At 36.8% G+C, this 27,097-nt stretch overlaps 2 protein-coding genes across 3 annotated transcripts; one reads left to right on the top strand and one right to left on the bottom strand.

Annotated features, from left to right (window-relative positions):
• The first annotated feature begins 663 nt into the window (after nucleotides 1–663).
• On the top strand, nucleotides 664–24,555 carry ubac2 (UBA domain containing 2). 2 transcript variants are annotated; one of them, XM_058779334.1, is made up of 9 exons: nucleotides 664–884; nucleotides 9,879–10,006; nucleotides 10,498–10,617; nucleotides 11,207–11,313; nucleotides 17,058–17,181; nucleotides 18,414–18,461; nucleotides 20,000–20,254; nucleotides 22,861–22,998; nucleotides 23,414–24,555. In XM_058779334.1, the coding sequence occupies exons 1-9, from the start codon at nucleotides 851–853 to the stop codon at nucleotides 23,519–23,521; spliced, it is 1,062 nt and encodes a 353-aa protein (XP_058635317.1). In that variant the 5' UTR covers nucleotides 664–850; the 3' UTR covers nucleotides 23,522–24,555. The 2 variants fall into 2 exon arrangements, with proteins under 2 accessions (XP_058635317.1, XP_058635324.1); XM_058779341.1 differs by having other exon boundaries at nucleotides 22,864–22,998.
• gpr183b (G protein-coupled receptor 183b) lies at nucleotides 12,442–16,175 on the bottom strand. Its single transcript, XM_058779321.1, has 2 exons — nucleotides 15,778–16,175; nucleotides 12,442–14,584 (listed from the first exon to the last, which is right to left on the bottom strand). Exon 2 carries the CDS (start codon nucleotides 14,552–14,554, stop codon nucleotides 13,487–13,489), a length of 1,068 nt encoding a protein of 355 aa, XP_058635304.1. The 5' UTR covers nucleotides 14,555–14,584; nucleotides 15,778–16,175; the 3' UTR covers nucleotides 12,442–13,486.
• Nucleotides 24,556–27,097: the final 2,542 nt, after the last annotated feature.

Consider the following 27,097-nt stretch of genomic DNA (forward strand, 5'->3'; position numbering starts at 1 on the left):
ATATTTTTCAAATTAAAGTTTGTTGAGGAATCTACAACATAACCCTAAACTGTGTACATTAATTTCAAGTAAAGACTTTTGTTGTTATAACCTATACTTAACCTATAATTTTGTGCATGAATTTATAGCAATAAATATAGTAATATGTATTTTTGTGTCATCCCCCATTACCACATTGTAAGAATTTTAATTTAAAAAATGTAGACAAAATACATCTCGATATAAAATGTAATTTTTAAAAAAGAACAAAATATATAGTTTCTAGAACAAATTTGTAGGCTAAAAACAATGCTTTATTTAAAACTAAAAACTTAATCTTAGCAAGTGGCGTTGCTCTATTCATTTTAGTATGTTAAAGTGTGATCTGAAGTAAATTACTCTATTATAACTTACAACAGAAACAACGGTTAGTTTTAAATATGGCGGTTAAAATGCTAATGAGGGGTTACAAACATAACAGTGATCCGGGTTTCTACTTTTAAAAACATAGTTCTCAGGTAAGTAGCTATGCTATTTATAACAAATCATGCTTTGGTAAATCATAATTATAACATAAAAATTTGAATCTTTGACATACTAAATCATTTTTAAACCTTTCAAACCTTTACCTGTACTAGAAAAGCCACTAACTTACGGCCTCTAGTGGCTACAGTAAAAGAAAACGCTAATTTCGCAAGAGTGACACGGATGAAGTTTGTCTCCTGCCAGGCGCCATCCTCAGTACCCTTTCCCCTTTCCCTCTCTCCTAGCGAGATTTCCCTTTAACTTTTACTGTTTTTACGTTTTAAATCCAGTGCCTTTGGTTCGTCACCTTGTTAGTCTTCTTAGTTATATTCTGCGTGTAAGTGTCATGATGTTCACGTCCACCGGTTCGAGGGGTTTGTGTAAGTACAGCTCAAAATAATCATGTCATGTAGATTAGACCCTGCTGTCATTCATTCAGTTTAAAGTGTAGTCATCATCATAACCTTCATCCGAGTTTCATCGCACTTCACACATAATCTTTGCCTTCAAATCATTTTGCCTCGGCTCATGATTTAAGACAGGAAGTGTTGATGTCGTTTATAAAGTTGTGGGCGTGAAATCGTGCGCTCCTGGGGAAATGCGACATGACACACAGCTAACTGTTATACAGATAGACAGAGACTGCTAAAACTTGTCCTGAAATCACCGCCTTCCTGATAAACACCACTAAAGAGATTCAGTTCAGCACTGAATGATTGTTACTGATGTAATAATGACAATACATTACTTATCTTTATGCTGTTTCAAGCCTGCATGACTGTATTTCTTCTGTGGAAAACTATTTTTTCCTTTCAGTTTTAACAGAGTACATTTTTAAATGACAGTTGCACTGGAAAACCTTATGAAAATTACCATAGTAACCACAGTTTCGGAGATATTAGTGAGTTTGTTTTGTCATGGGAACAGATTTGGAGAAACTTTGCATTACTCACTCACCATTGGATCCTCTGCAGTGAATGGGTGCCGTCAGAATGAGTCCCAACAGCTGATAAAAACAATAATATATGAGAAATTTGCACGACTCCAGTTGCACGACTACACAATTAACATCTTGTGAAGTCAAAATATGCATTTGTAAGAAACAAATCCATATTTAAAGGGGTCATCAGATTCAAAATTCACTTTACAAGTTATTTGAACATAAACGTGTGTGTACACATCCATCCTGTAATGATAAAAATCCACCCAGTGATTTTTTTTTTTAAATCCCTATTTTAAAATCCCCTTTCTCAAATCAGGCTGTTCTGAGGTTCCTGTCAGAATGACGTAGTTCTGTACAGACCCCTCCCACGATAGTTGATTGACAAGGCCGTCTTACCTTAGACCCGCCTTGAGTGAGCTGAGAGCTGTCCGCCGTAGTGTCGACTCCGGTGCAGGGGAAGACAAGATGTCTCCGATTAAGCGATTGAGGTGTTTTGTCGTTGGATGTAATAATGAATAGCAGTCATCATTTACTCCTGACATCTGAGCTGCTGAAGACGCAGAGGATTAACTTTACTTTCGTTTTGAAGGGAACGCGTCGATCCCCAATCTGCCTAAATGCGTCTATGTTCGCGCGAATCATTCGTGATCCAGCTTCATCTACAGAAGTGTATAAGGGCTTTTTTATGAATCTTTGCAAATCGCCTTTCCTAATAATGTGCTAGTTAGCCAGTTTCGCGGCTGAAGTTTACAGTCTGCTCATCACTCACGGAAGAGAGGGGCGGGGTCAGCAGAGCTCATTAGCAATATTAAAGCAACATGGACTAGAACAGTGTTTCTCAACCCTGGTCCTGGGCGCCCGCCAACACTGCACATCTTGTGTGTCTCCCTAATCAAACACACCTGTTTTAACTCATGAGCTCGTTAGAAGAAACTCCAGGACCTGAAATGGGTGTGTCAGATAAGGGAGACATACAAAATGTGCAGTGTTGGGGGACGACCAGGACCAGGGTTGAGAAACACTGGACTAGAATGGCTTATTAAAAACAGGGCTGATTTTGACGGTAAAAAAAGTGTTTTTTACACTACCATTGATAAATTTTAACCAAAGTATGTTATAGACTTTTCATTAAGACCCTAAAGAATCATATCAACTTGTGGACAATTGGCATCCAATGACCCCTTTAAGCAGGGGTGGAGCCAGGGGGTGGTCAGGGGTGGCCGTGGCCACCACTGACCAAAGCTTGGCCACCCTACTGAAAACGGCAGTTTTTGTCCCTTTTTTTTTCTTGACAAGAAATGCATTTATTAAGGCGAGGAACCAGCGTATCTCTTTATGACCACATCAAACGGGAGATTTTTCAGACCCATGAAATTACCAAAAAGGCGATTAGTGCGTTCATGTATGTATAGCATTACATTAAAGGGGTCATATGATGCGATTTCTTGTTTTCCTTTTCTTTAGTGTGTTATGTAGCTGTTTGTGCATGTATACGATCTGCAGCTCAAAGTTACAAAGCTCAAAAGGATTTATTCTATCTAAAAGAGAAGGCCGATCCAGACCGGGCTGAAACGCCTCGTTCAAACATGCCCCCACATGTCTACGTCACGATGTGGAAATATTTGCGTAATGCTGCCCAAATGTGCGCAAAGAAAGAAGGCGTAGTTTCAGTAACTGCAATAGTGTTGATGCAGCCATGTCAGGGAGACACTGTGTGTTTCTATGCAAAAGCACTTTATTTGGCCTTCCGAAAGTAGATGCAATTAGGAATCATTGTTGAGATTTGTTTACAACAGAACAGCACAACACAAATGTTCAAATTGGTGCAACGCATTTTATGGACGACAGTTTTGTGAACCTAGGAGAGTACAAGGCTGGCTATGCAGAAAGGTTATTTCTAAAAAATAAAAAAAAAGGGTCAATTCCGACTTTGCTATGAAAATCTGGCGCTTCTTAATCAATAACTCAGTCTGTTTTGTTATTAGTTTAAGTATTTGCTATTGACTGTTCAAATGTGGAGTTTTGCACAGTGTAGAGTAACGCGTCGTGTGTGTGTGAGAAAGAGAGAGAGAGAGAGAGAGACAGACAGGGACAGGGACAGGGTCACCTCACAGTGGAGTCAACTGTCTTAACCGTGGCTTGTGTACTGAAAATACATACGATCATCATCACTGTGTCTGTCACGCAACTCTGTTCCCCTCTCGGGCTTGAACTGATGGGAAAACTAAGGACATTAATAACTGTCTTTATATTTGCTTTGAAAGCTGAAGCTCGCGATTATGGTAAGGGGTGTTACATTTCCGACGCATGCTTGTGGTGTTCGGCCAATCACAATGCACTGTGTCAGCTGGTCAATCAGAACAGACTGCACTTGTCTGAAGGAGGGGCTTTGTAGAAATCGACATGTTTGAGAGAGGCGGGGCATAGACGAACTACAATAATGTACAGTATTTGAAAAATAATGTGTTTTTTGAACATTAAAGCATGCCAACATATTCTGTTACACCAAATGCACAAAATAATGATCTTTAAAATAGCATCATATGACCCCTTTAAAGAACGTCTCTCAAATGCATGTACTAAGATATTGTGCAATTCGAGATTACAATATAAGGCGCAAACTAATGTTTATTTATTTATTTTTTTTGTAATTTAATGCACAAGTAAATATGAACACAATGCACTTATACTAGAAAACATGCGCCATTTAACACCATTTAAATGCATAAAATAACTCGTTTTATATTCTGGCATTTATGTGCTGTTGACTTCCGGCCTTTTTCTTTTTTACATTTTTTTTATTAACCAATTCTTATCACTATCTGCATGTCTCATCAATGAGTATGCAGTGATGGAGAACAAGCTTTTGGGGGTTTTGAGAACCAGAATCAAGCTGACTAAGCAATAAGGCTATAGTGAGCCCCTTCATTAAAATACTTGGAGGTGGGTAATAATACACAAATTGTTATATTTACTCATTATTACTTGATCTAATTCACAAATATCTCAGTTGCAATTGAGTAGAAATTAATTGTATTCAGTTGTGTTTTAGGCACTAAAACAGTCCAATACTTAATAGTCAATCACATTTTTATATTGTCTTTATATCCCTCCTCCATCGGCTATAGGTGAACCAAAAACAACTGATAACAGCTCTCAGTGATATGTGTCGGGTCCCCGCTATATTAGCAGCAACACTCACAAATGTTCACAGAACAAGCGGGAACCCAGTGTGCCTGTAGCCTTCTATATCTCTGTTTTATCACGTGATAGAAAGTCTAAGGCCTTCTCAAACCGTACGGCTGACCCATCTAATCTGCGGCCTGTAATGCGTCAATCTAAGATTGCTGTAGAGACAAAATGTAATTCCATCAAGTTAGCATTTTTAAACATTCGCTCACTAAAAAAAAAATCATTTCTGATCAATGATTTTATAACCACAAACAACCTGGATTTTATGTTTCTAAATGAAACATGGCTTGAAGACAGCTGCAGTGCAACAGTCCTCAATGAAACAGCCCCTCCTAACTTTAATTTTACAAGTGTCTGCAGGACTGTTAGGAGAGGTGGAGGTGTAGCTGCTCTATTTAAAGATGTTTATCAATGCAAGCAAGTGTCATTTGGTCAGTATTTGTCCTTTGAATATCTAGGTATTGTGCTGAAAGGTGCTCCACGCATTCTGTTTATCATTATTTACAGGCCTCCAAAATACTCTCCAGCCTTTGTTGAAGAGTTCACAGAACTGTTATCAATGATTTCCTCAGAGTTTGACTGTTTTACTATTGCAGGATTTTAATATTCACATAGATAATGCAGAAATCAAAACTGCAAAAGAAATTATTACTGTTTTAAACACTTTTGATCTGATCCAGCATGTGCATGAACCCACACACAATCGTGGACACACTCTAGATTTACTCATCAGTAAAGGTCTAAACATTTCATCTATTGTTGTTAAGGATGTAGCACTATCTGATCACTTCTGTATTTTCTTTGATATATTGATCTCTGTTACCACTGAATCTAGATCTGTCTCTGTCAGAAAGAGATGCATTAATGAGAACACTAGTGCGCTATTTATGAAGGCTATATCTTTAACACCAAGCATTTCTGCAGACTCTGTTGATCTTCTCCTGGATTCTTTTAACTCAAAAGTTAAGAATGTTATTGATGATATTGCTCCGACAAGGGTCTGCAAGAAGAATGGCAGACAAAAATCACCGTGGAGAAAATCAACAGCAGTTCAGAGTATGAAAAGACAATGCAGAAAAGCTGAGCGAATGTGGCGGAAGACAGAACTTGAAATTCACTATAGCATCTATAAAGACAGCCTTCATGCTTTCAATGTGGAACTAGCTACAGCTAGACAGACCTTCTTCTCAAACCTTATAAACAGTAACTTAAACAACTCTCGCACTCTTTTTGCTACTGTGGAGAGACTGACAAACCCCCCAAGTCAGATTCCCAGTGAAATGCTCTCCGACAGTAAATGCAATGAGTTTGCTTCCTTCTTTTCTGAGAAGATCAATAATATCAGAAAGGAGATTGGCATATCTACTTTTGCAGAGGTCACACAGATTCGACCGCAATTTCAAAAAGAAGTGACTATGTCTGTTTTTGAAGAAATTGATTGCAAAATTTTGAAAGAAATAGTACAGCACCTTACATCGTCAACATGCTATCTTGACACACTTCCCACATCTTTTTTCAAAAGTGTGCTTAACTGTTTAGAAGCAGATCTCTTAGAAGTGGTGAACGCTTCACTTCTTTCTGGGACTTTTCCAAACTCCCTGAAAACTGCAGTTGTTAAGCCCCTTCTGAAAAAGCGCAATCTTGATAACACAATGTTGAACAACTATAGAACAATATCAAATCTTCCGTTCATAGGTAAGATTATTGAAAAGGTAGTTTTTAATCAGCTGAACAACTACTTAAACTTAAATGGATACCTGGACAATTTTCAATCTGGTTTCCGAGCACATCATAGCACAGAGACAGCACTCATTAAGATAATAAATGATATTCGCTTCAATTCTGATTCAGGCAAAATATCAGTTCTGGTACTACTAGATCTTAGTGCTGCGTTTGATACGGTTGATCATAACATACTTCTAGAGAGAGACTGGAAAACTGGATCGGGCTTTCTGGGATGGTACTCAAATGGTTCAGGTCATACTTAGAAGGGAGAGGTTATTATGTGAGCATAGGAGAGCATAAGTCTAAGTGGACGTCCATGACATGCGGAGTCCCACAAGGCTCAATTCTTGCACCGCTCTTGTTTAGCCTGTATATGCTCCCACTAAGTCAAATAATGAGAAAGAACCAAATTGCCTATCACAGCTATGCTGATGATACCCAGATTTACTTAGCCTTATCTCCAAATGACTACAGCCCCATTGACTCCCTCTGCCAATGCATTGATGAAATAAACTGTTGGATGTCCCAGAACTTTCTTCAGTTAAATAAGGAGAAAACTGAAGTCATTGCATTTGGAAACAAAGATGAAGTTATCAAGGTGAATGCATACCTTGACTCTAGGGGTCAATCAACTAAAAACCAAGTCAAAAATCTTGGGGTGTTTCTGGAGACAGACCTTAGTTTTAGTAGTCATGTCAAAGCAGTAACTAAATCAGCATACTATCATCTCAAAAACATTGCAAGAATTAGATGTTTTGTTTCCAGTCAAGACTTGGAGAAACTGGTTCATGCCTTTATCACCAGCAGGGTGGATTATTGTAATGGTCTCCTCTAGGGCTGCAACTAACGATTATTTTAATAATCGATTAATCTGTCGATTATTTTTTCGATTAATCGATGAATCGGATTTAAAAAAAAAAAAAGCATTCATTTCCAACCCTTTATTCAAAAACAGAACTAAAATCTTTAGAAAGTGCACAAACATGTTGCTCCTTGAACATCCCTGAGCTGTTATAATAATAATAAAATAAAATAAAATGGACTAACACAAAAACATACACATGTATGCTTTACATCTGGGGTGCAAAAATTAAATAATTTAACAACACTGCGTCGTTAGCGTTGGTATTGTATCAGACACCTGCACTTAACATTATATGAAAATCAAGCTCAAATGGAGTTAATAATGTTTTTGACCAGAGAATGACGGAGATGGAGTGTTTTGTCTGTCGTTAGAACGGCTGTTATGCAGTGCATAAGTGCATTAAGTGCATTATGCTTTCATCAACTTTACAGGTTATATAACTTTGATTGTAGCTATATGGGCGCTTAGTTTTTCTTGTTTAATACACTTGGCCAAAATCTCAAATTAAGCGCTTATGCACATAACACGGATATTTAAAACGTATATAGACAGCAAATAACTAATTCTTCTCCACTCTTCAAACACACAAAAACATTATCCTTTACTGACATAGTGTTTGAGTAAAGAAAACGCTGTACTATTCAAACACCAATTATTTATTCACCCTTGCATTGCGAAAAAGCAGAGATCTCATCTTCTCCAGGCTGTGCGCGCGTCAATCTGAACGGAGGCGGGGTGAAGTTACGAGGTCTCGCTGAGAGCTCGATGATCCAATGGCGTTACAGTTTTACTGACAAGTTATTTTAATGCTTATCATTGGTTTACTATTTTTAAAACTCTCTGATTTAAAATAATAAAAACGAATTATAAGCGACTCAAGTTTGGATAATTTTTCACAGCACCTGACTGGGCTACGGTATGGCAACTGCCATACTCTGCCATACGCAAACGCCGCCCCTGCTCCCACACCTTGGATGACTTGGGTCGCACGGATTTCTCTGCCTCCGCCATGTATCTTTCCTCTACCTCCGCTCGTTTTTTTTTTTTTTTTTTTTTTTTACTTTTTGTTTTTATTTATGAGGCGCCAAACTCTGCTAGCATCCGTGCGCGAGAGAGACCGAGTGTGTTCACTCCGCTCCGCGCTCAACTAAAGTTTTTTTTTTTTTTTAATAATCAAACGTCTCCGCGTCGCGCGACACAACGAATCGATTATGAAATTCGTTGCCAACGCTTTTAGTAATCGATTTTTATCGATTTAATCGATTCGTTGTTGCAGCCCTAGTCTCCTCGCCGGCCTTCCAAAGAAGACCATTAGACAGCTGCAGCTCATCCAGAACGCTGCTGCCAGGATTCTGACTAGAACCAGAAAATCTCAGCATATCACACCAGTCCTCAGGTCCTTACACTGGCTTCCAGTTACATTTAGGATTGATTTTAAAGTACTTTTACTCGTTTATAAATCTCTAAATGGCCTAGGACCTAAATATATTGCAGATATGCTCACTGAATATAAACCTAACAGACCACTCAGTTCATTAGCATCGAGTCAGTTAGAAATACCAAGGGTTCACACAAAACAAGGGGAGTCTGCTTTTAGCTATTATGCCGCCCGCAGTTGGAAGCAGCTTCCAGAAGAGATCAGATGTGCTAAAACATTAGCCACTTTTAAATCCAGACTCAAAACTCATCTGTTTAGCTGTGCATTTGTTGAATGAGCACTGTGCTACGTCCGAACTGATTGCACTTTGTATAATCACTTTCTATTCTTAAATGTTTTAAATTTCTTTAAAATCAATTTTTAAATCACTTTGTTTTTATTGTTGTGATTTTTATTATTTTTAATTTCTTATTATTTTTAATGGCTATTTCACTTCCTTTTATGTAAAGCACTTTGAATTACCATTGTGTATGAAATGTGCTATATAAATAAACTTGCCTTGCCTTGCCTTGCCTTGCCTTGCCTTATTGAAATAATGAAGATTTCTGTGCCACCCCAGACTGGTTGCTGGCCACCCCTGTGAAAACATCATGGCTCCGCCACTGCCTTTAAGACATTTTTAACTCAAACTTTAAACTTTTTACAAGCCAAAACAGTTCTAAACAAATATGTGGGTGGAATTTGATGTCAACAAGAGATGGACTTCTTCACTGGAGGAAGGGTTCTTAAAATGTTAGGTAAAATGTCTTAAAGGTGCAGTAAGCGATTTCTGAGAAACGCTGTTGATATTTGAAATCACCAAAATAAAAAAGGTTCACACCCCTATCTTGATAGTACCGCCACCAAATTCATGAACATGCTATGCAACACAGGTAACTCCTCCATCATTAGTGCACACGGCACTTACTGGTGATTGGCTAGAAGTGTATTTTGGTGCTCGGTGTGATCCACTTTCAACAGTGTTTCTCAGAAATCACTTAATTTTTAGGTGAACTATTCCTTTAATTTAATTATTTTAAATAAATTGTAGTAACCATGGTGATATAAGTGGTGACATAAACCAGCGTGTCTGACTGAACTTGGTCTACTCGCATGATTACCCCATAGGTCCCCCTTTTGGAATATTACTTTCATCCACTGACGTGACAAATGTTAGAAGTTATAATTTCCTTGGTGACACATTTAAACAATTTCTGTGCCTTGTCTTACAGATAAAGCACCCCTGTCCAAGAGCTTACTGCTGCTACCTACAGTCCTCACTGTGCTGCTGACTGTGCTTCTGCCTCAGTACCAGGATCTGTTCATATACAACCTCCAGGCTGTCAGGCAGGGCAAGCAGGTGAGATATTAATCCAGTTGACCTAAAGAATTCAGTGCACAATATACTAATGCATACATTTCGAGTCAAGTCAAAGTTTATTTATGAAGCACTTTTTTAGAAATAACAAGTGTTTACCAAAGTGCTGTACAAGCATGAATTAGACAATATCACAACATTTAACTACATTTAACTATGTCTATTGCTTTAGAATGTTTGCCCTTTTATAATTTTTTTTATTTTTTTACTGTGGTTAGTAATAATAATGAGCTATTGTGGCATAAAAAATGGTTTCTGTATATCGGTGATTAGATGCTTAAAAATAAACTGTATCATACTAGTCATAAAAGAGTATTATCAGTCATTCTCTAGGCCAAGCATTCTGGACAGTTTTCAGATATAACTGATCATTTTATTGGACTGTTATTGTGTGTGTAAATATTTTTAACTAATTTTTAACTTACATTTTCTAAACACAAGTATCCTGTGTGTGTTCCATGGCTTGCTTGTAGTTCTGGAGGCTGGTTAGTGGACGGCTCATCTGCTTGGACCTGAAAGACACTTTCTGCAGCAGTTTGCTTATCTACAATTTTCGTATTTTTGAGAGAAGGTTTGGCAGCCACAAATTTGCTGTAAGTTTTTAATAGCAGCACTGTTGTGTGTCTTCCTGTTCTTTTTTCTCACAATGTTTTTTTTTTTTTAATATGACATTGCAAAATGTATTCTAGACAAGTTTAATTTTCAATGCACTGTGAAGTACTGACACAACATGCTTCTGATTTTTTTTATACCATAGACATGTTTTGCACCCATTTTCTAAAAACATTCTCTACGTAAAATCGTATGGCATTATAAATAAAAAATGGTAAATAATTTCTGGATAAATTTGATATTCAAAAATACCAATATGGTGCTGTACACACCAGCCAGTTTAAGATAAGGTGCCTGAAGGTCACATGGAAACTTTCAGACGCCTTCATCATATCTGGCAATCAGTTGACAAATTTTTTAAGATTACGATGTGTATCTTGTTAAAATGCTATAAACAAGTAAATTTTTTAATGAAATCAAAAACCCTTTCATATGCTATCCTACTATACATTCACATGCTGATGATTTTAACCCCCCACCCCCTTTTTCTTTTGTTAAAATCCCACGATGTTCTTGAAAAATAGTTGTATAAATCTAAAACATTGTCATATTTTTGATTATGACGTTTAGTCCTTCCTCTTTGGAGCATGGATTCTCTCTGCTTTTGTGGACTTGCTGCTGACAGAGGCTCTTCGCTTCATGTTTGAACTTAAAGTGGATGTTCTTCCAGCTGGACTGTGAGTGACACGAGTTTCTACACCATTTTAACAGTTGGTCTTTACAAACCATTAGATGTTTTCAACAGTATTGCCACGTTCATTTACTATATGCTGTAAGAACTTTATGTATGTGAAAGTGCAGCTCTTTCCTGTGAAACAAACATTAACTTCCCGTTTTGACATGGTCTTTTAGATTAACTTTCTTGTCTCATTGTATTGTTGTGAAATTATTCTTTACTGGCATCAAAACAACATCTCACCAATTTATGAAATCAATGTTGAAATGGCAAGGTCCTGTGACAGTAAAGTACTAACCTTGTTTCAAGTTATCTCCTTTGAGCTACTAGCTTTTAGACTCTTATCAAACCATTTCGGTGACTATTGACTTCCATTGGAAATTAAAAAAGAAAATCTGTGTTTCATAAAAGAAAGGAAGTCATACAGTGTAGAACAAGTGAGTAAATATTGACAGAATATTCATTTTTGGTGACCTGACCCTTTAACAGTTATGTTTTGAATGATAAATGGTCAACATGGACTATAGTCTTTTTGCAGCAAGTATTTTTTCTTTCTCAACTTTGATGCCAGTGCTTGTAAAGCAAGCTACGCAATATCACGTTCAATATCGCAGACGATTCATCTGCGATTCTGAGCGCGAATTGCGTAGTTTGTCAGTGAACTACGGCTCTGTGTATTAAATGCCGCTCCATTTGAAAACAGGTGATGGCGATTTAGCGCTAATCACGGAACCGGCTTTACTGACGAGATGCGCATGACTATCGCATGCAAAACATTCCGATCGCTACGCTGAATATGAGAGGAACGCGGCACAGAAATGGAAAACGCCTCCGAGCACGCCCACTCCGTCTGTGGCGGACGTTTTTGAAAAGGCAAGGAAGTTTCCCAGTGATGGTGTCAAGGCAAAGGGCATAAACATACACAAAATTTAACATATGGGCTATGGCAGTCTTTGTTTTGATACACTATTATGTTGAAGGCCTACAGAGAAAATATTACTCTATCTTTAAGTAGTTGCACTTGTTCTGAATGCACTTTCTTGTAGTATTCCTACAGAGAAAAATTTAAAATGCACTTGACCTAAATGCACTTTGTTTTTATGAGAACATTTAATTTTACAACCTTTCAGCAGGCCAGTAGGCCTGTACATTATTATTTAATGTACACATCAGCCAACAGAACAGCCACAGCCATATCACCCTGCAGCCCAAGACCGGTTGCCCACTGAAGCTAAGCAGGGCTGAGCCTGGTCAGTACCTGGATGGGAGACCTCCTGGGAAAACTAGGTAGCTGTTGGTAGAGGTGTTAGTAAGGCCAGCAGGGGGTGCTCACCCTGTGGTCTGTGTGGGTCCTAACGCCCCAGTATAGTGACGGGGACACTATACTGTAAAAAAGCACCGTTTTTCGGATGAGACGTTAAACCGAGATCCTGACTCTCTGTGGTCATTAAAAATCCCATGACACTCATCGTAAAGAGTAGGGGTGTATCCCCGGTGTCCTGGCCAGATTCCCTCCACTGGCCCTTATCAATCGTGGCCTCCTAATAATCCCCATCCACTTGATTGGCTCTATCTCTCTCTCCTCTCCACCTGTAGCTGGTGTGTGGTGAGCGCACTGGCGCCGTTGTCCTGTGGCTGCCGTCGCATCATCCAAGTGGATGCTGCACACTGGTGGTGGTTGAGGAGAGACCCCCCCCCCATATGATTGTAAAGCGCTTTGGGTGTACAGCAATACACATTAAAAGCGCTATATAAATGCCTCATTCATTCATTCATTCATTCATTCATTCATTCATTCATTCACATGAGTGGGGTCAAGTTAAACATTTTAGTTTGAATTTTATTTTATACTGTGCATTGTTGCAATGTGCTAAATAAATATTTGCATAATTTGTAATTGATTTATTCTTTGAAACTTTAATATTAATTTATACAATTGCAATGCCTTGATTTTAGTAAAGTTAGTACACAGTCATGGCCATAAATGCAATGGTACTAATAATTGGCATAATTTCTTTCGGTGTTTCGGTTTTCGGCCTTGGTTTCCTCTTTTTCGGTTTTTGGTTTCGGCCAAGAATTTTCATTTCGGTGCATCCCTAGTTCTTGGCTTTTAAGTCTCAAGTTCGGCCCCACATACTGTATGTGTTGGTTGTCACTTTTCATCACCAGTTGTTTTACTGACCTTCTCTAATTGTGTTCATTGTTATTCCGGTGTTGCGGCGTGTGCCAACCTTATCGCCTGTGCCTGAACTTTCAGGCGAGGTTCTTCCAACACTAGAGAAGTGGGTGCCCACCTGCCACTTCATCATTCTCATCAGCTTCTGCTTGTAGCCTTTACATGCAAAAAAGTAAACAAAGGGATCCAGGCACGAATTTAAGTTCATAAGGCACACCGTAATATGCAGGGATATCTGAAAGGACTGTAGCTCCTTGCAGTCCGGATTATAGATAAGTTTTCGGATCATGTATTGCAGAAGGTCTAGATGGTATGGGCTGAAACACACCACAAACACAAATACCACTCCTGCGATCACTCCTCTTGCTTTTTTGGTCCTTCCAGAACGTTCTGTTAGCCGGTTCGATTTTGCTGCTAGATGTAGTCTACGGGTCAATATAGAGTAGCAGGCGATGATTGTCATCAGTGGGACTCCAAAGCCTAAAACTACCCCAACAATCAGCAAGTAGGGCAGCCCTTTGAAAAGGCCCTCAAAATTAGGGTATTCCATACAGGTGATTCTGTTGTCACTCTCCGTTTTGGTCAAGTTAATGGTCAGGAGAGGCAACGTCTGGGCCAACACCAGCAGCCATATGGCCAGACACACTAATCGGGCATTTTTCACTTTTCTCAACTTCGCCAGCTTCAGAGGAAACACCAGTGCCACAAAACGATCGATTGCCAGACAAGTCATGAAGTTTACTCCAGCATAGCAGTTCAAGTAGAAGAGCAGTGCTATGGCTTTACATAGTCCTTCCCCCAGGGGCCAGTGGAAGCCAAGGCCGTAGTAAACAGCTCGCAGGGGAAGCGACAGGCAGAACAGGATATCAGACACTGCCAGGTTGGCGGAATAAAGCGTGATGGAATTAAGTTTGGTGATGTTGAAGAAGATCACATGAAGAGCCAGGGCGTTGCCTAAAAGTCCCACTGGACATATGATGGAATAGGCCAGAGGAATGAGAACTTGGGCCACTGGACGATGTTCATACAAGTCGCAAGAGACGTTTTGCTCTAAAACTGGGCTCATCTTATATGTATATATATATAGGTAAAGTCACTGCAGAGAGAGAGGCAAAGGATTATTTTAATGCATTTATTTGATCAAAAATACAGTAAAAATTGCAATATTGTGAAATATTGTTACAACTTATAGTAACTGTAGTCTGTTTTAAATGATTTTAAAATGTGATTTATGGCAAAGCTGCCATCACTCCTGTCTTCAGTGTTACATGATCCTTCATAAATCATTATAATATGCTGATTTGATGCACAAGTAACATTTCTTTTTATTATCTATGTTGAAAACAGTTAATATTTATTTATATTTGCCTAATATTTTGCAAACCTTTCTTTGAAATTGAAATCTTGTTTAAACATTGTAACTTTATTATAAAGTGACAGTGTCTTTACTGTCACTTTTTATTCATTTAATTTGTCCTTGATGGAAGTAATAATTCATTTAAAATTTCTTACTGACCTCAAGCCTTTGAATGGTAGTGTACATTTTTTACTATGAATAGTAATTCTCTTCTCAATATTATTGATTGTAGTAAGAATGTGAGAATGTGACAGACTTCTGTAGTTTTTAAGCGATTTCCCTTTTTCATGCGAGCCTTGTTTCTCTTCCACGTTTCTGTTGCGGGTTTAACTGTTATGACTACCTTAAATGAGCATTTAAAATACAGTTTGTAATTTGTTTTTGTTTGTTTTTTTGACATTGGAAAAAAGGAAAATTCACACACATTTGAAATTAAATATAATCAGTAACACTTTACAATAAAGTTCCAATTGTTAACATAAGTTAAGTACATTAGTACATTTGAGCTAACAGTGAAAAAAAGTAAATCATTAATTAATCTTAGTAAATTTTAATTTCAGTATTTTACTAATACATTATTAAAATAAAATGTACTTTTTTTGCATCCGTTAACATTATTTAATGGACCTGAGCTAACACAAACTAACAAAGAACATTTTTATTAATAACTAATGTTAACAAAGATGAATAAATACTGTAATAAATGGATAGTATTGTTATTTAATTTTAGTTAATGCATTAACCAATGTAAAGTGTCACCATATAATTAAATATATAAAAATTTAGTCACAATAAAATAAATTAACTTCACACATGGTCACCATAATGCTTAATTTATCACTTTTAATTACACAATTTTCCAAAACACACACATTTTCATTTCTTCTGCCCTTTTTTATTTAATCAAAAATTGAATGAAAATATTTACTTACCAGATAAGAGAGCAGATTTTCACTTAGACATAGGTGCTACTCTAAATCTCGATATCTCCCTTTTAAAGCAGCGTAAAATGCAGCAAAACCGAGAGTTCAGCATCTCTTCCTGCCTCTTTCTCACTGTCTGTTACTCTGTTCCTCTCTTTCCTCTTGTCTATCTCTCTCTCTTTCTAGCAGCGTGGTGAGTCTGCTTAAAGAGATAGTTCACCCAAAAATGAATATTCCATCAGCATTTTCAACAGGTTGTTGTAGCCTGTAAGAATTGTTTTCTTCTGTTGAACACGAGAAGATATTTTGAAGTCTGATGTTAACCATTGACTTCCACAGTATGGACAAAATATGGAAATCAGTGGCTACCAGCAACTGTTTGTTTCTTTTGTTTAACAGAAGAAAGAAGTTCATACAGGTTTGAAACAACATGAAGGTAAGGAAATGAAGACAGATTATTCAGTTTTGGGTGAACTGTCTCTTTAACTCTATATGGAGAAGTGAAATTATCTTGTGACTTTAATTGAAACATATTTTTACATCAGCCATAATAGTTACCGTTAGTTTGAGACTTAGTAAGGTACTTATTGCACAAGACCTATCTTTTTTTTTTTTTATTTAGCAAACAGTAGAAAGGAAGGTAAAATAATGTGAAAAATAACTTATGGAAAAAGTCAAATTTACGTTAAAAAGTTAAAAACATTTGCATAAGCTTTTGCCCCACTTATCATTCTTCTTAAATGGTTGATAAACCATATACTGAATTTTGTAATTGTTGCGTCATTGTATGTTGTAATGAGAATTTGATGTTAATCTGATTTCCTCAATCTCGCATATAAACTGCTTAACAGAGACCTTGCTGTCTATCACCTTTGTCAATAGATAAATTCTTAAAACCGATAAATTGTCATTGAAACATCCTACCGTACTACTTAGTACCCCTTTTATTTCCTCTGTTATGTATATAATACTATGTGAAGTGTTTTCGAAGTAACTAGAAAAACAGGTGACTGTTCACCAATGTATTGTACATAATGTTTTAGTCTGCATTACATTGGAAAGTAATGATTAAGGAAAAGAATAGAAAGGAAAGGAAATGTTACTTTCTACTAAAAGGAATGTTTTAAACTAGATTTTAAAGAGATTTCCCCTTTTCTTCATCATGGGCAGGCACTATTACATGATTGATTTGTACATTTTCATTCTGTATTGTCATCTGACAGCAAGGTTGAGGATTCACTTGACACTTCCTTCTGTTTCTAACTCTTCATTTTCTCTGTCTTTCTCAGACTGGGCCCAGTCTTTGCTCTCTTTGTGCCTTTCTACAGCTCCATCCCACGTGTTCAGGTCACTCAGCTCCTCGGCCACGTGTCAATCACAAACAAGTCTCTGACGTACATTGTGGGCGCACAGGTGAGCTCAGACTGCCTTCACAAATCATCTTCACATTGGTTTTCTGTAATTCTTTAAGATTTTCCACTATGCTAGTTTATCTCAGAAGCTACACACAAAAAGTAAAAGTCATTGCTGCTTGAGATCTTAGGATAGTAAGTGACATTCACTGGCACATCTTTTGACGAACAAATAAAGGCAAGGCAAGTTTATTTATATAGCACATTTCATACACAGTGGTATGGGGGAGATGGGGTTCAAAAACACCAGATATTTGTTGCAAGAGTAGAAACCACAGATGAAATGTCTGTAGGACAACAAGTCATGAGAAACTCTAGCACCTGAGAACCTTCATTGTGGTCTCATGCTCTGGTCGGGTTTTGAGCTGATTTGTGATATAAGCGATAACAGATGAAGTTGCATACTTGCTCATTAGAAAAACAGACAAGGGTAAATGACTTTTTTCCTTTTACCATCACAGTCTTTTTCAGTCTTGCATTCACAAACATACCCATTTATACTAATGTAAATGTTCAAATAAAGCTTTGAAAAAGTTTCATAAAAAGGTAAACCTCACATTTCAGCCTTTAAATAAAGAAAAGGGTTAAGTCAAAATGATAATTGATTAATAAATGATTATCTGCTCCATACATAACTTATCTGAATTGTTTAAATGTGTAGAATCCACGTAAGCTTGTTTTTCATCAATTGCTCAAAATTTACAGCAGGGCATGCAAACTCGGTCCGTTTTTGTCCAGACAGAAACTGCACACAGGCTGAATGTAAATATAAGTCTCTTTACCTTCAGAGGTAAATTAATATAATTGATTAATTCATATATTCATTTGTATAATTCACTTAGCACTCTTTTAAAACCTCCCAGCTTTCCCGCCGTGTTTTCACTCAAAACGAAACTACTCTGCGTGTCATGCACACGTGAGACTGTTACTGAAAACTCTGCTCTATGCTGCACAGTATTTATTTATCGTGAGTTGTTCAAATCACGGTAATTGAATACGGTTTTAATGATAATTAAAATATGAAATCATGATTTATCGTCAAATCGTTACATCCCTACACTCTTGCATCAAATAAGATGTTTCTTTATATCAAACACTTGTTTATGGATGATTTATTTAGTTAGCATTACTGGTTTGTAATGCTTTAAAGATGCTTTGTGGATGTGAAAGTGCTTTCTTCACATAGTTCTGAATTTCTTTTGTTTTTCGTTTGTTCTGTCATCTTGTCATCAGCTCCTGACCTCAAGTGCCTACATGTGGGTGGTTGCTTGCAGTGGACTAGTAAGTATAAAGTGGCTCAATTAAAATTGCATCATGTTTCTACATTTCCTTTTTTGCATCTGTAATGGTCTTTAGTAAGTATGATTACATGTATATGGTGAAATTCAATACAACCCACAATCAAAAAACAAGATCCATTGATCTGAGAAGTCACTGTGCCTGTAGAAATGAAGAGAGTTCACTAGGTTAAAGCTACCAATACTACCACTAGGTTAAAGATTTACCATTAGAGCATTCAGTAGTGATGGTGGTTTCTAGTTGGAAAAATACTGTCATCATTTACTCCTTCATGTTGTTCCAAACCTGTATAACTTACTTTCTTCTGTGGAATACAAAAGAAGATATTTTGAAGAAATAACTGATTTTGTAATCACAATGTTTAGCTCATGGAGTCTGAATTAACTTTGGACCCCATTGTCTTTAAAAAAAAAAAACAGATTAAAATGATCTTTTTTGTGTGTTTCTGGAATGAAGAAAGTCAAACAGGTTTGCAACAAGTGTTTTCATTATTAGCTGAAATATCCCTTTAAGAGTGACCACCCAGTCATCGCATAGAGGACCACAAATTATGTAATAGATTTTTGTAGGTTTTTGTTTCTTTTAAATTTATCAGAAATGTTGCATGTTGTATGCTCTAACTTTATGGTAACTTTAAATACCTAGTTACCTTAACTGGATAACCTCTTCAGTGGTAGCAGAGACTGTTCCAATTTCCATTTCCATCGTAACCACGACTTCTCAGATTGGTGGGTCACACTTTGATTATGTTAAACATAATTAAATGTGTTGTTTGAAAAGTAAAATTGAAATCGCTGACTTCTAGCCCCAAGAAATTGTCTCATGAATGTCTATTGAGGTCTATTTCAATGCAAATTGGGTCATGCAGGTGCCTATTTTGGGCATGCATGACCAACTTCTATTTACTTAAATAGGGAAATACCAACTCTCTGGCCAAACTCACAATGAAATAACATAAAAACTGTTTCTAGAGTGCCATATTGCATGTTGTAGTTCCTCCCATTCATAGCAATACAAGTGAACACTCTTGGGTGTTGTACAGTCTTTGACACAGTTTTCGAAGGTTTACTTTTTAAAGCAGGAAATTGGGTCAGAAGACTTTTTTTTTTTTACTTCTAAAATGAATACAGTAGTGTTTTGTTTTAATCCTGTCACAAAAAAATACGTGGTTTGCTAATTCAGTTTGTGGTATCTGAAGGAAAATTCTCATTTTAAAGAACATTGGCTCTTTTAGCAAAATGAACTGCCAATGCATTTAGTCTATTTTCATGAACGAGGGAAATATATGTGTCAGCTTTTAGAAGTACACTTACATGTACTGTAGATGGCTTCAAAGCTTATAGCCATGGTCTAAAAGCAACAAAGATCTTTTGATTTGATAGTCTCTTTAATCTGGCTCCTTGTAGATTTGTCTTGCAAGGCTTACATGGTATTTCTAAAAACACTTGTGTTCGGAGTAGACACATTGTTACTGTCATGTTTTTATGTTAACCTCTCCTGTTCCAATCACTCTGTTCCAGATCGCAGGCATGTTGTATTACAGTAATAAGTTGGCAGTCCAGAAGTTCTTACGTGTGCCAGGATGGGCAGCCAGATGTGGTTCGGTGCTCCTAGAGCCGGTCTTCTCTGATTCTGAGCCCACTGCAGAGGCTCCGCTGGGGATGGGCGCTACTTTGGACATCCAGAGACAGCAGAGGATGGATATGCTGGACCAGCAACTGCTCCTGTCTCAGCTGGCACACCTCAGGAGAAATGCACAGCAACAACAGGCTCAGGTACTTCTACAATACTTTTATTCTGAACTACCTGGGGTGACTGCCTTACAGCATTTTGGTTATCAGTCCTTTTAGCCATTAGGTTATTCTACAACCTCCTCACATGACAGAGAGGAACTAGCCTTGCCATGAAGGGCATACAGCTTACTCCTTTCAAAGGTCAGATGAACATCTCACTTACGGCCAAGGTTTAGAACATTTTAGAGCTCTGCATTTCAGCCCTTTCAGCGACTTTTTTACGCCTCTAGGGCCAGGATTCGGGCCTATTTTCACGTCATAGTTCAGACGTGGGCCGGGCCTCGGGCCTATTTTAGGCTTCTAATTTTTATAGTTTAGACATCCATCAATTAGTGATGAAAAAAAATTTGCGCGCTGGTGGAAACAACACGAGAGCTTAAGAGTTCTGCGTTCAAATGCACGCAATAGGCTAAAGCTTGCCGCAAAGCACTGAAAAAGTAATTACCATGAATGTGTCTGGGGGAAATAGTAAGGAGATATTTGAATTATTTACTAATAAACTAGTGTTTTCTGAGTCCGTTTCGCAAGGATGAAGTTGCCGATCCTGACTCGCCGTCTCCTCATTAGACGCGCCTTTAGAGAGAAATGCATCTTTATGGATTATGATTATAATGAAAGAGTTTTTGTTTTTGATTTGTTTTATTTCATTAAGTAGTAATTTAAAGCTTTCTATAGATATATTTATCATGTCTGTGAGGCATGTATTCACTGAGTTTCGGTTAATTTTTGTGAAGCGCTCCTGTTCAAGACGAGACGGCAGAAAGTGCATCATGTTTGTTTTCTTTATTTTTTTAAAAGCACAACATTTTGTTGATATTGTGAGTGCACACAAATAAAAGACCCTTTACAGTTCTGAATGATGTGTTGCTCTTACGTTTATGAGCAAAAATTATGGCGTATCCACTGAAAAAAATGCAAGTGATCGCGCTGGCGTCTCCATGTCCTGCAAAGCGCGCTTTAGCTTTCACTCTCCGCACAAACTATTGGATACAGCGCACATTTATCTAGGTTTAACCTTTAAAGTGTTGTCCAGCACTAATGAGGCAAGATTTTTCCCTCACTATATTTATTGAGGGGAAAAAATAAAAAATATTTTATAAGACTTTTATGTCATTTTTAGCATTTTAATTAAGTTTGCTACTATTGTATGCTACAATCTCAGCTACATCTTTCAGAGGTCTGACTTTTATTGCTGAACTTTTATTACCAGGATTGTCCCTGTAATAAACGTTCAGCTGTTTGTAGTTCACACATTGGTTTCAGGCTCACAAAAATGATGAATCACTAATTCGAGTTCCTGTACTATGTCCTGTTTTTGGCTTGTTTATGCAAATTACTATTTGTGTTATAATTTGTCTTATAGGTGTTTTTCTTGTAAGTTTAGCTGTTCAGATTTGATACAGTCACCTTAGTTGTGATCTGCTTTTTCGAAACAGCAGTTTGTGAAATAATTGTGAAATTTGATTATTGGTATAAATTTTTTTTTTTTTTTTTTTTTTTGCTAAATATTCTAAGTGGGTTGGAAGAAGTTTCCATTTCAATGGGTATGTTCACATAGTATTGGATCACAAGCCATGCTGTTTGTGGGGAAAACAGTGATGGAGGTATGCTTACATTTCCAGAGATGTTTTCCACAGATGAGATACAGACATCAAAACTGCAATGAATCAGCTAGCTCCATTTCTGTATTTCTGTCGCTCTGGTTGGACAAGATGTTCAGTGATATGTCTTGTTTTTCGTCTTTTTTTCCATTTATTTTCTCTCAGTGTTTCTGAACGAGAGGAAGTTAATGGTTTCCTGTGAGCAAACACAGACAGCCACATGGTTTCATCACAGATACCTGATAAAAGCACAGATCATTTTGTCCTTGATAAAAATGCAACTGAAAATGAGAAAAGCTGTTATTTTCTTGAAATGATGTGGGTAATTTGCCTAAAAAATTCTCGTTTTCTCTCATGTTATAAGTCCTATGTGTAGCTATAAATAAGGCCTAGAGTATGTTAAGCGTTGTAATTGATAAACCTGTAGTAGGCTTATGAATATGAAGTTGCGATAATGCTTACCGGTTGTTCAGTTTTTCTTTTATAGGAATATGTTTTTGAATATGGAGAGAGACAGAAATCACTACAGTTACGAAAAAAGCTACCTCTACTGGACTACAGTAAGATAAGAGATAGAAATACGCAGTAAGATACACTGTCTTTAAAGTTATATAAAGTGGAAATTACATTATGCTTTTCTTCTTTATTGTATATCTGATTATATGAAACGGCTTCTCAAATGAAGAAAAAAAAATGTAGGGTGGGGCTTTGTCCATCGTTTGCTAATTGCTGCAATCTGATGTGAGTGACAGGCTGCTGTAAGAAATGAAGACGTGAGAAGTGACGTCATTTAAGAAGAGATGTTTTTGAAAGGAGAGGGGATCATTTTTATTATGAGGATGCATGAATTAAAAAATAATGATGTGCACATTTTATAATAAACTTCATGTGAGCATTTATAATAAACACTGCAAAATTCCATAAAAATTTAAATTGTTGATTTTTATTCCATGGTGACTTAAAAAGAAATTCCTGTCATTAATTCAGCAGACAGGTCTCCTGAATTGGAACAGATTCTTCCCGACTCTAAGGCACAGAGGACAAAACCGGCACCACGAGGGTCCCCAGCCACAACAGCCCCCCTATATGCACCCGCCGGATAACACAGCTGTGGCTGAGGAGCAGGTGAGATCATGTGATTTTGGTCTTTATCTCAGTTTATTAAAGGAATAGCTCACCCAAAATTGAAAATTTGCTGAAAATGTATACTCGTGCAGGCCATCCAAGATATAGATGAGCTTGTTTCTTCATCAGAACAGAAGAGTAGAAATTTAGCATTACATCACTTGCTCACCGAACATCACAGTAATCCACGGCACCCATTCACTGCAGAGGATTGATTTGTAAGGTATAAGTGATATAATGCTAAATTTCTTCAGATCTGTTGTTGGCCTGTGTGAGTGTACATTTTCAGCACATTTTCATTTTTGTGAACTATTTATTCAGTTCCACCTATTTATTCAGCATCATGGGTTGCTAGATTGAACATCATTTTTTGCCATATACTAACTTTTTAATGATACAATGCTGTTATTGCCAGGTTGCAAGATTAATGGAGATGGGCTTCTCAAGGATGGATGCCCAAGAGGCTCTCAGAGCATCTAATAATGACATTAACATTGCGACAAACTTCTTGCTTCAGCACTAAGATAAAATAAATCGAAGATGACTGGGAGGACAAGGAGAATGAGTTTTTTAACTTCTATAAGATCACTAAGTTGAAAGTACTTAAGAACACAACACTGGTGTCATAACTACACCTGCTGGAAGAAGTTAAGAATGCTGATACACAACTCACAGGAGCTGATCATGTCACTTCCTTTCTGACTAGACTGTGTGGCACTCCTGCTGCTGTGTCTTGCAGTGCTACAAGGAGTTGACTTGCAGTTGCAACCCTCTCTGGTCCACAGGACAGAGCCAACATGGTGGACAATTATACATTGTGTCTCAGGGCTTGTGCCATTTGGCATCGTCCTTGAACCTACATCGTCTAATAATTAAGAATTCTATAATATATTGATAAATTATTAAACCCTCTGTTGTTTTGCTATAAATAAACTGAATAGAAGTCTGTTCATCCAAAAATGTTCTCATGTTTTTCCTTAGCTATGTGGTTTTTCAGTCTTCCATGGAACACAAAAGACAGCTTGACAGGTTCTCGAATCTCATAAAACAGGATATGAGACTTGTGGCAGAGGCCAAAATTTTATTTCGGGTTTGTTCCTCATACAAAAAATGACTTTTGATGCTTTTTTTGATAGACATCAATTTGTTGTGTGGAAAAGAGCAGCCTGAACATTCTTTAAAATATCCCTTATAGTCACAGTATTTTTGTGTTCATAAGAAAAAGAAAGTCATATGGTTTTTGGAATGACATGAGAGTGAGTAAATGATGACAAAATTATTTTTGGGTGAAATGTTTCTTTTTTTTTTGTGGTCAAAACGTAAAAGGGCTAGTTGTATGGCAGTGTATTTAAAGTACACCTGGATTAAGTGGATTAATTTAATCCAGAATCAAAACTAATGAAAGTTTGGGAAACTGAAATTTTTAATTATTATTTTAAATTAAGCAGAAACACACATTTTGTCATTGTTATTGTGTGACTTCGGTGTCTGAAAAGCCTAAAAAAAAGTACCATGACTTTTATAGTGGCATGTTGAAAAATAAACAAGTGGAACTTTCATGCCATAGTCATCCAGTTGGAAATATTTGTGTTATTTTATGATGCTTAGAAACTTTTTTCTGCACAATGAAAATTGCATCTCTATATTTTTGTTTTTTGGAGAGTGGGACAAAACTTTTTTAACAGCATGATTTCTCTGTGGTACAAAAAGATAAGATGAAATATTGTTTAAACTCTCATTAAAGGGAAAACAACAGTGTTGATACCCATAACTGGCATTAAAATCATGTCTTTAAAGAACATAGACATTTAAATATAAATTATGATGTTACATGCTAATAAGATTTTGTTCATGTGAATGTTCTCTTGTTTATTATGCAAAACAGTGTTTGATTTCGTGTGTAATCAAGTGGTATTTAAATTTAAAAAAAAAAAATTAATATCAATTAATGTTCTGACTGCCAGAAAAGCACTGGCCCGCCCAAAAGCTACGCACTTCTGCCACTCTTAATGTTCAAATAGTAGGTCTACATTGGGTGAGTAAATTCTTTAAGGTGGTCTTTTGATAATAACAATAATAATAAACATGCTCTTTTCTCTTCATCTTGGGAAAAATGCATTTCAGCAGTTTTACAGATTGAGATGGAGTCTGAAATTCTAGGGGTGTTCGATATGATTATATATCTTGAATACTGTCAAAACACAAATTGAATTTGTGTCATTATTTACTCTCACACAGGCACGTGCAGAAGTGGGGGCTTTGGGGGCTCAAGCCCCTGCCCTTTTTCAAAATTATTCAAAGGTGACCCTCTCAGACAAATAACAATGATATTGTAGTCAATAAAACAAAATTCATTTGAATTATAATTACCATGACAATGCGTACAAAATGGTAACTAGTCGCTCAAAAGTCAGAAAATTCCTGTTTATTTTATCTGTCAATCTGAGGGGTTGCTTTGGGTTGCGTGACTGATATTCCATGTGGTTCTTTCAGTGAGTGGGTCGACGGAAGGGTCATTTTCCGTTCTTATTCATAAATCGGTTGAAAATTACATGGGACAGACGAGCTTATTTGTGGAGCGATCTGGATCTGCGGTTTGTCTCATTTTATAAGGGCGTTTCTTCAACTAGGGGCACTTTTAGCTTTGTGAAGTTGAATAAAAAAAACTTGTTCAAAAGTCACAACACAGTCTCATAAGTTTAAATAATTTGTCTAGTTTTAAGGTCTGTAAGAGGACAAACTTAGATTACAAGAGAAATTAATATTTTAAATTTATCCGACCTGCAATGAACAAATGTAATTTCCACCACATCTCAATATACAGCTGTTATTTAAATATAGAATAACTTATGCCACTCAAGAATTGTCTAAGATCATTTTTGTAACTAGTTTTACCAGTGTTTCCACAATGTACAATAATTATACATTTGTCAGTGAGATAAATTAACTGCCCTAAGGACCAAATGCTGAACTGTACACCTGTCACACTATTGGTTTGGGTAAGAGCTTATTAGAAAATAAATAACTTGAATTTTTATATTAAGTACAGCATGATCTCATAAATTGTGGATACATTTTTAATGTGTGATGAGAACTCTAAATATTTAAAAAAAATGTGTGGTGATGGAAATGACAGGGTGTTGTGGAAAGGAATTAACGTGAATGTAGAGAAACAACAGAGATATTTATTAGAAAAAGTCTTAAACTCATCACACTCATTAAACTCAATTCACAAAGTCATTAAACATATCAATTGTACTTTGCAACCATAAATGTCATTTCCACCACAGAGGCAGTGTGGTGGAAATGACATTTCTGTAGTTTTTTTGTGAAAAAATGGAAGATAGCTTCACTGATTAACTTTGAATCAATACTTAGCATTTCATGTATGCAAAATAACTAAAATAATTTAGAAACACCCTTGAACGTACAGCATGTTTGGAAATGAAGTAGAATAAATATATTAACTGATCAAGCAATATTTATCTTGATTTTTCTTCACATGTTGTTGATGAAAATTTAAATTTCCTCCATGTCCAACATGTGCTCTGATGTCACTGAACATTTCCATAGAAACCACCTATTTTCATTGTTGAAGTTTAAAAATCTGGGTGTGCGACAAGGAGAAAACAGTGATTTTGACACCTATAAGGAGGTTTAAAAGTATGAAAAAATCATAATAGAATGGTAGTAAAAAGTTTTTAAGGTGGTCTTATTGTTAGTTTGACAAAGAAAGGTATTTGTCCAAAATTATGTATTTTTAAAAATATGTCCAAAGAACATAAAAGTGCCCATAGTGTAAGAATCACCCATAAATCAAATTACATCGCTGAGAAAATGGATGCTAAATGACTACAAAAGCATGGCGCAAAACCCTGCAGCGCCAAAAGTCGCAATAATGGTAATCAGTATTCAATTCACTTAGCCTACATTTATGTATGATGCACCATTGACTATTTCATGAAACTATCATAGTTAATTAAGCCCAAGTGCCACCTACAGGCCTATTATGTGAAGTGTAGGCTGGCGAAATGGTGACATGAAAGGACTTTATCATGTTACCATTTTTGATAATTATGCATCATTATGAAAGTGTCTT

This window comes from Onychostoma macrolepis, chromosome 01, assembly GCF_012432095.1.
Source record: "Onychostoma macrolepis isolate SWU-2019 chromosome 01, ASM1243209v1, whole genome shotgun sequence".
Taxonomy (NCBI): Eukaryota; Metazoa; Chordata; class Actinopteri; order Cypriniformes; family Cyprinidae; genus Onychostoma; species Onychostoma macrolepis.

Excerpts from the sequence above, each read along its gene's own strand:
- ubac2 (XM_058779334.1), top strand. The coding sequence starts at position 851 with ATGATGTTCACGTCCACCGGTTCGAGGGGTTTGT. Across the intron at positions 10,618-11,206 it reads TTGGCAGCCACAAATTTGCT|TCCTTCCTCTTTGGAGCATG; the intron begins GTAAGTTTTTAA and ends TATGACGTTTAG. Across the intron at positions 22,999-23,413 it reads CAGCTGTGGCTGAGGAGCAG|GTTGCAAGATTAATGGAGAT; the intron begins GTGAGATCATGT and ends TGTTATTGCCAG.
- gpr183b (XM_058779321.1), bottom strand. The coding sequence starts at position 14,554 with ATGAGCCCAGTTTTAGAGCAAAACGTCTCTTGCGACTTGTATGAACAT.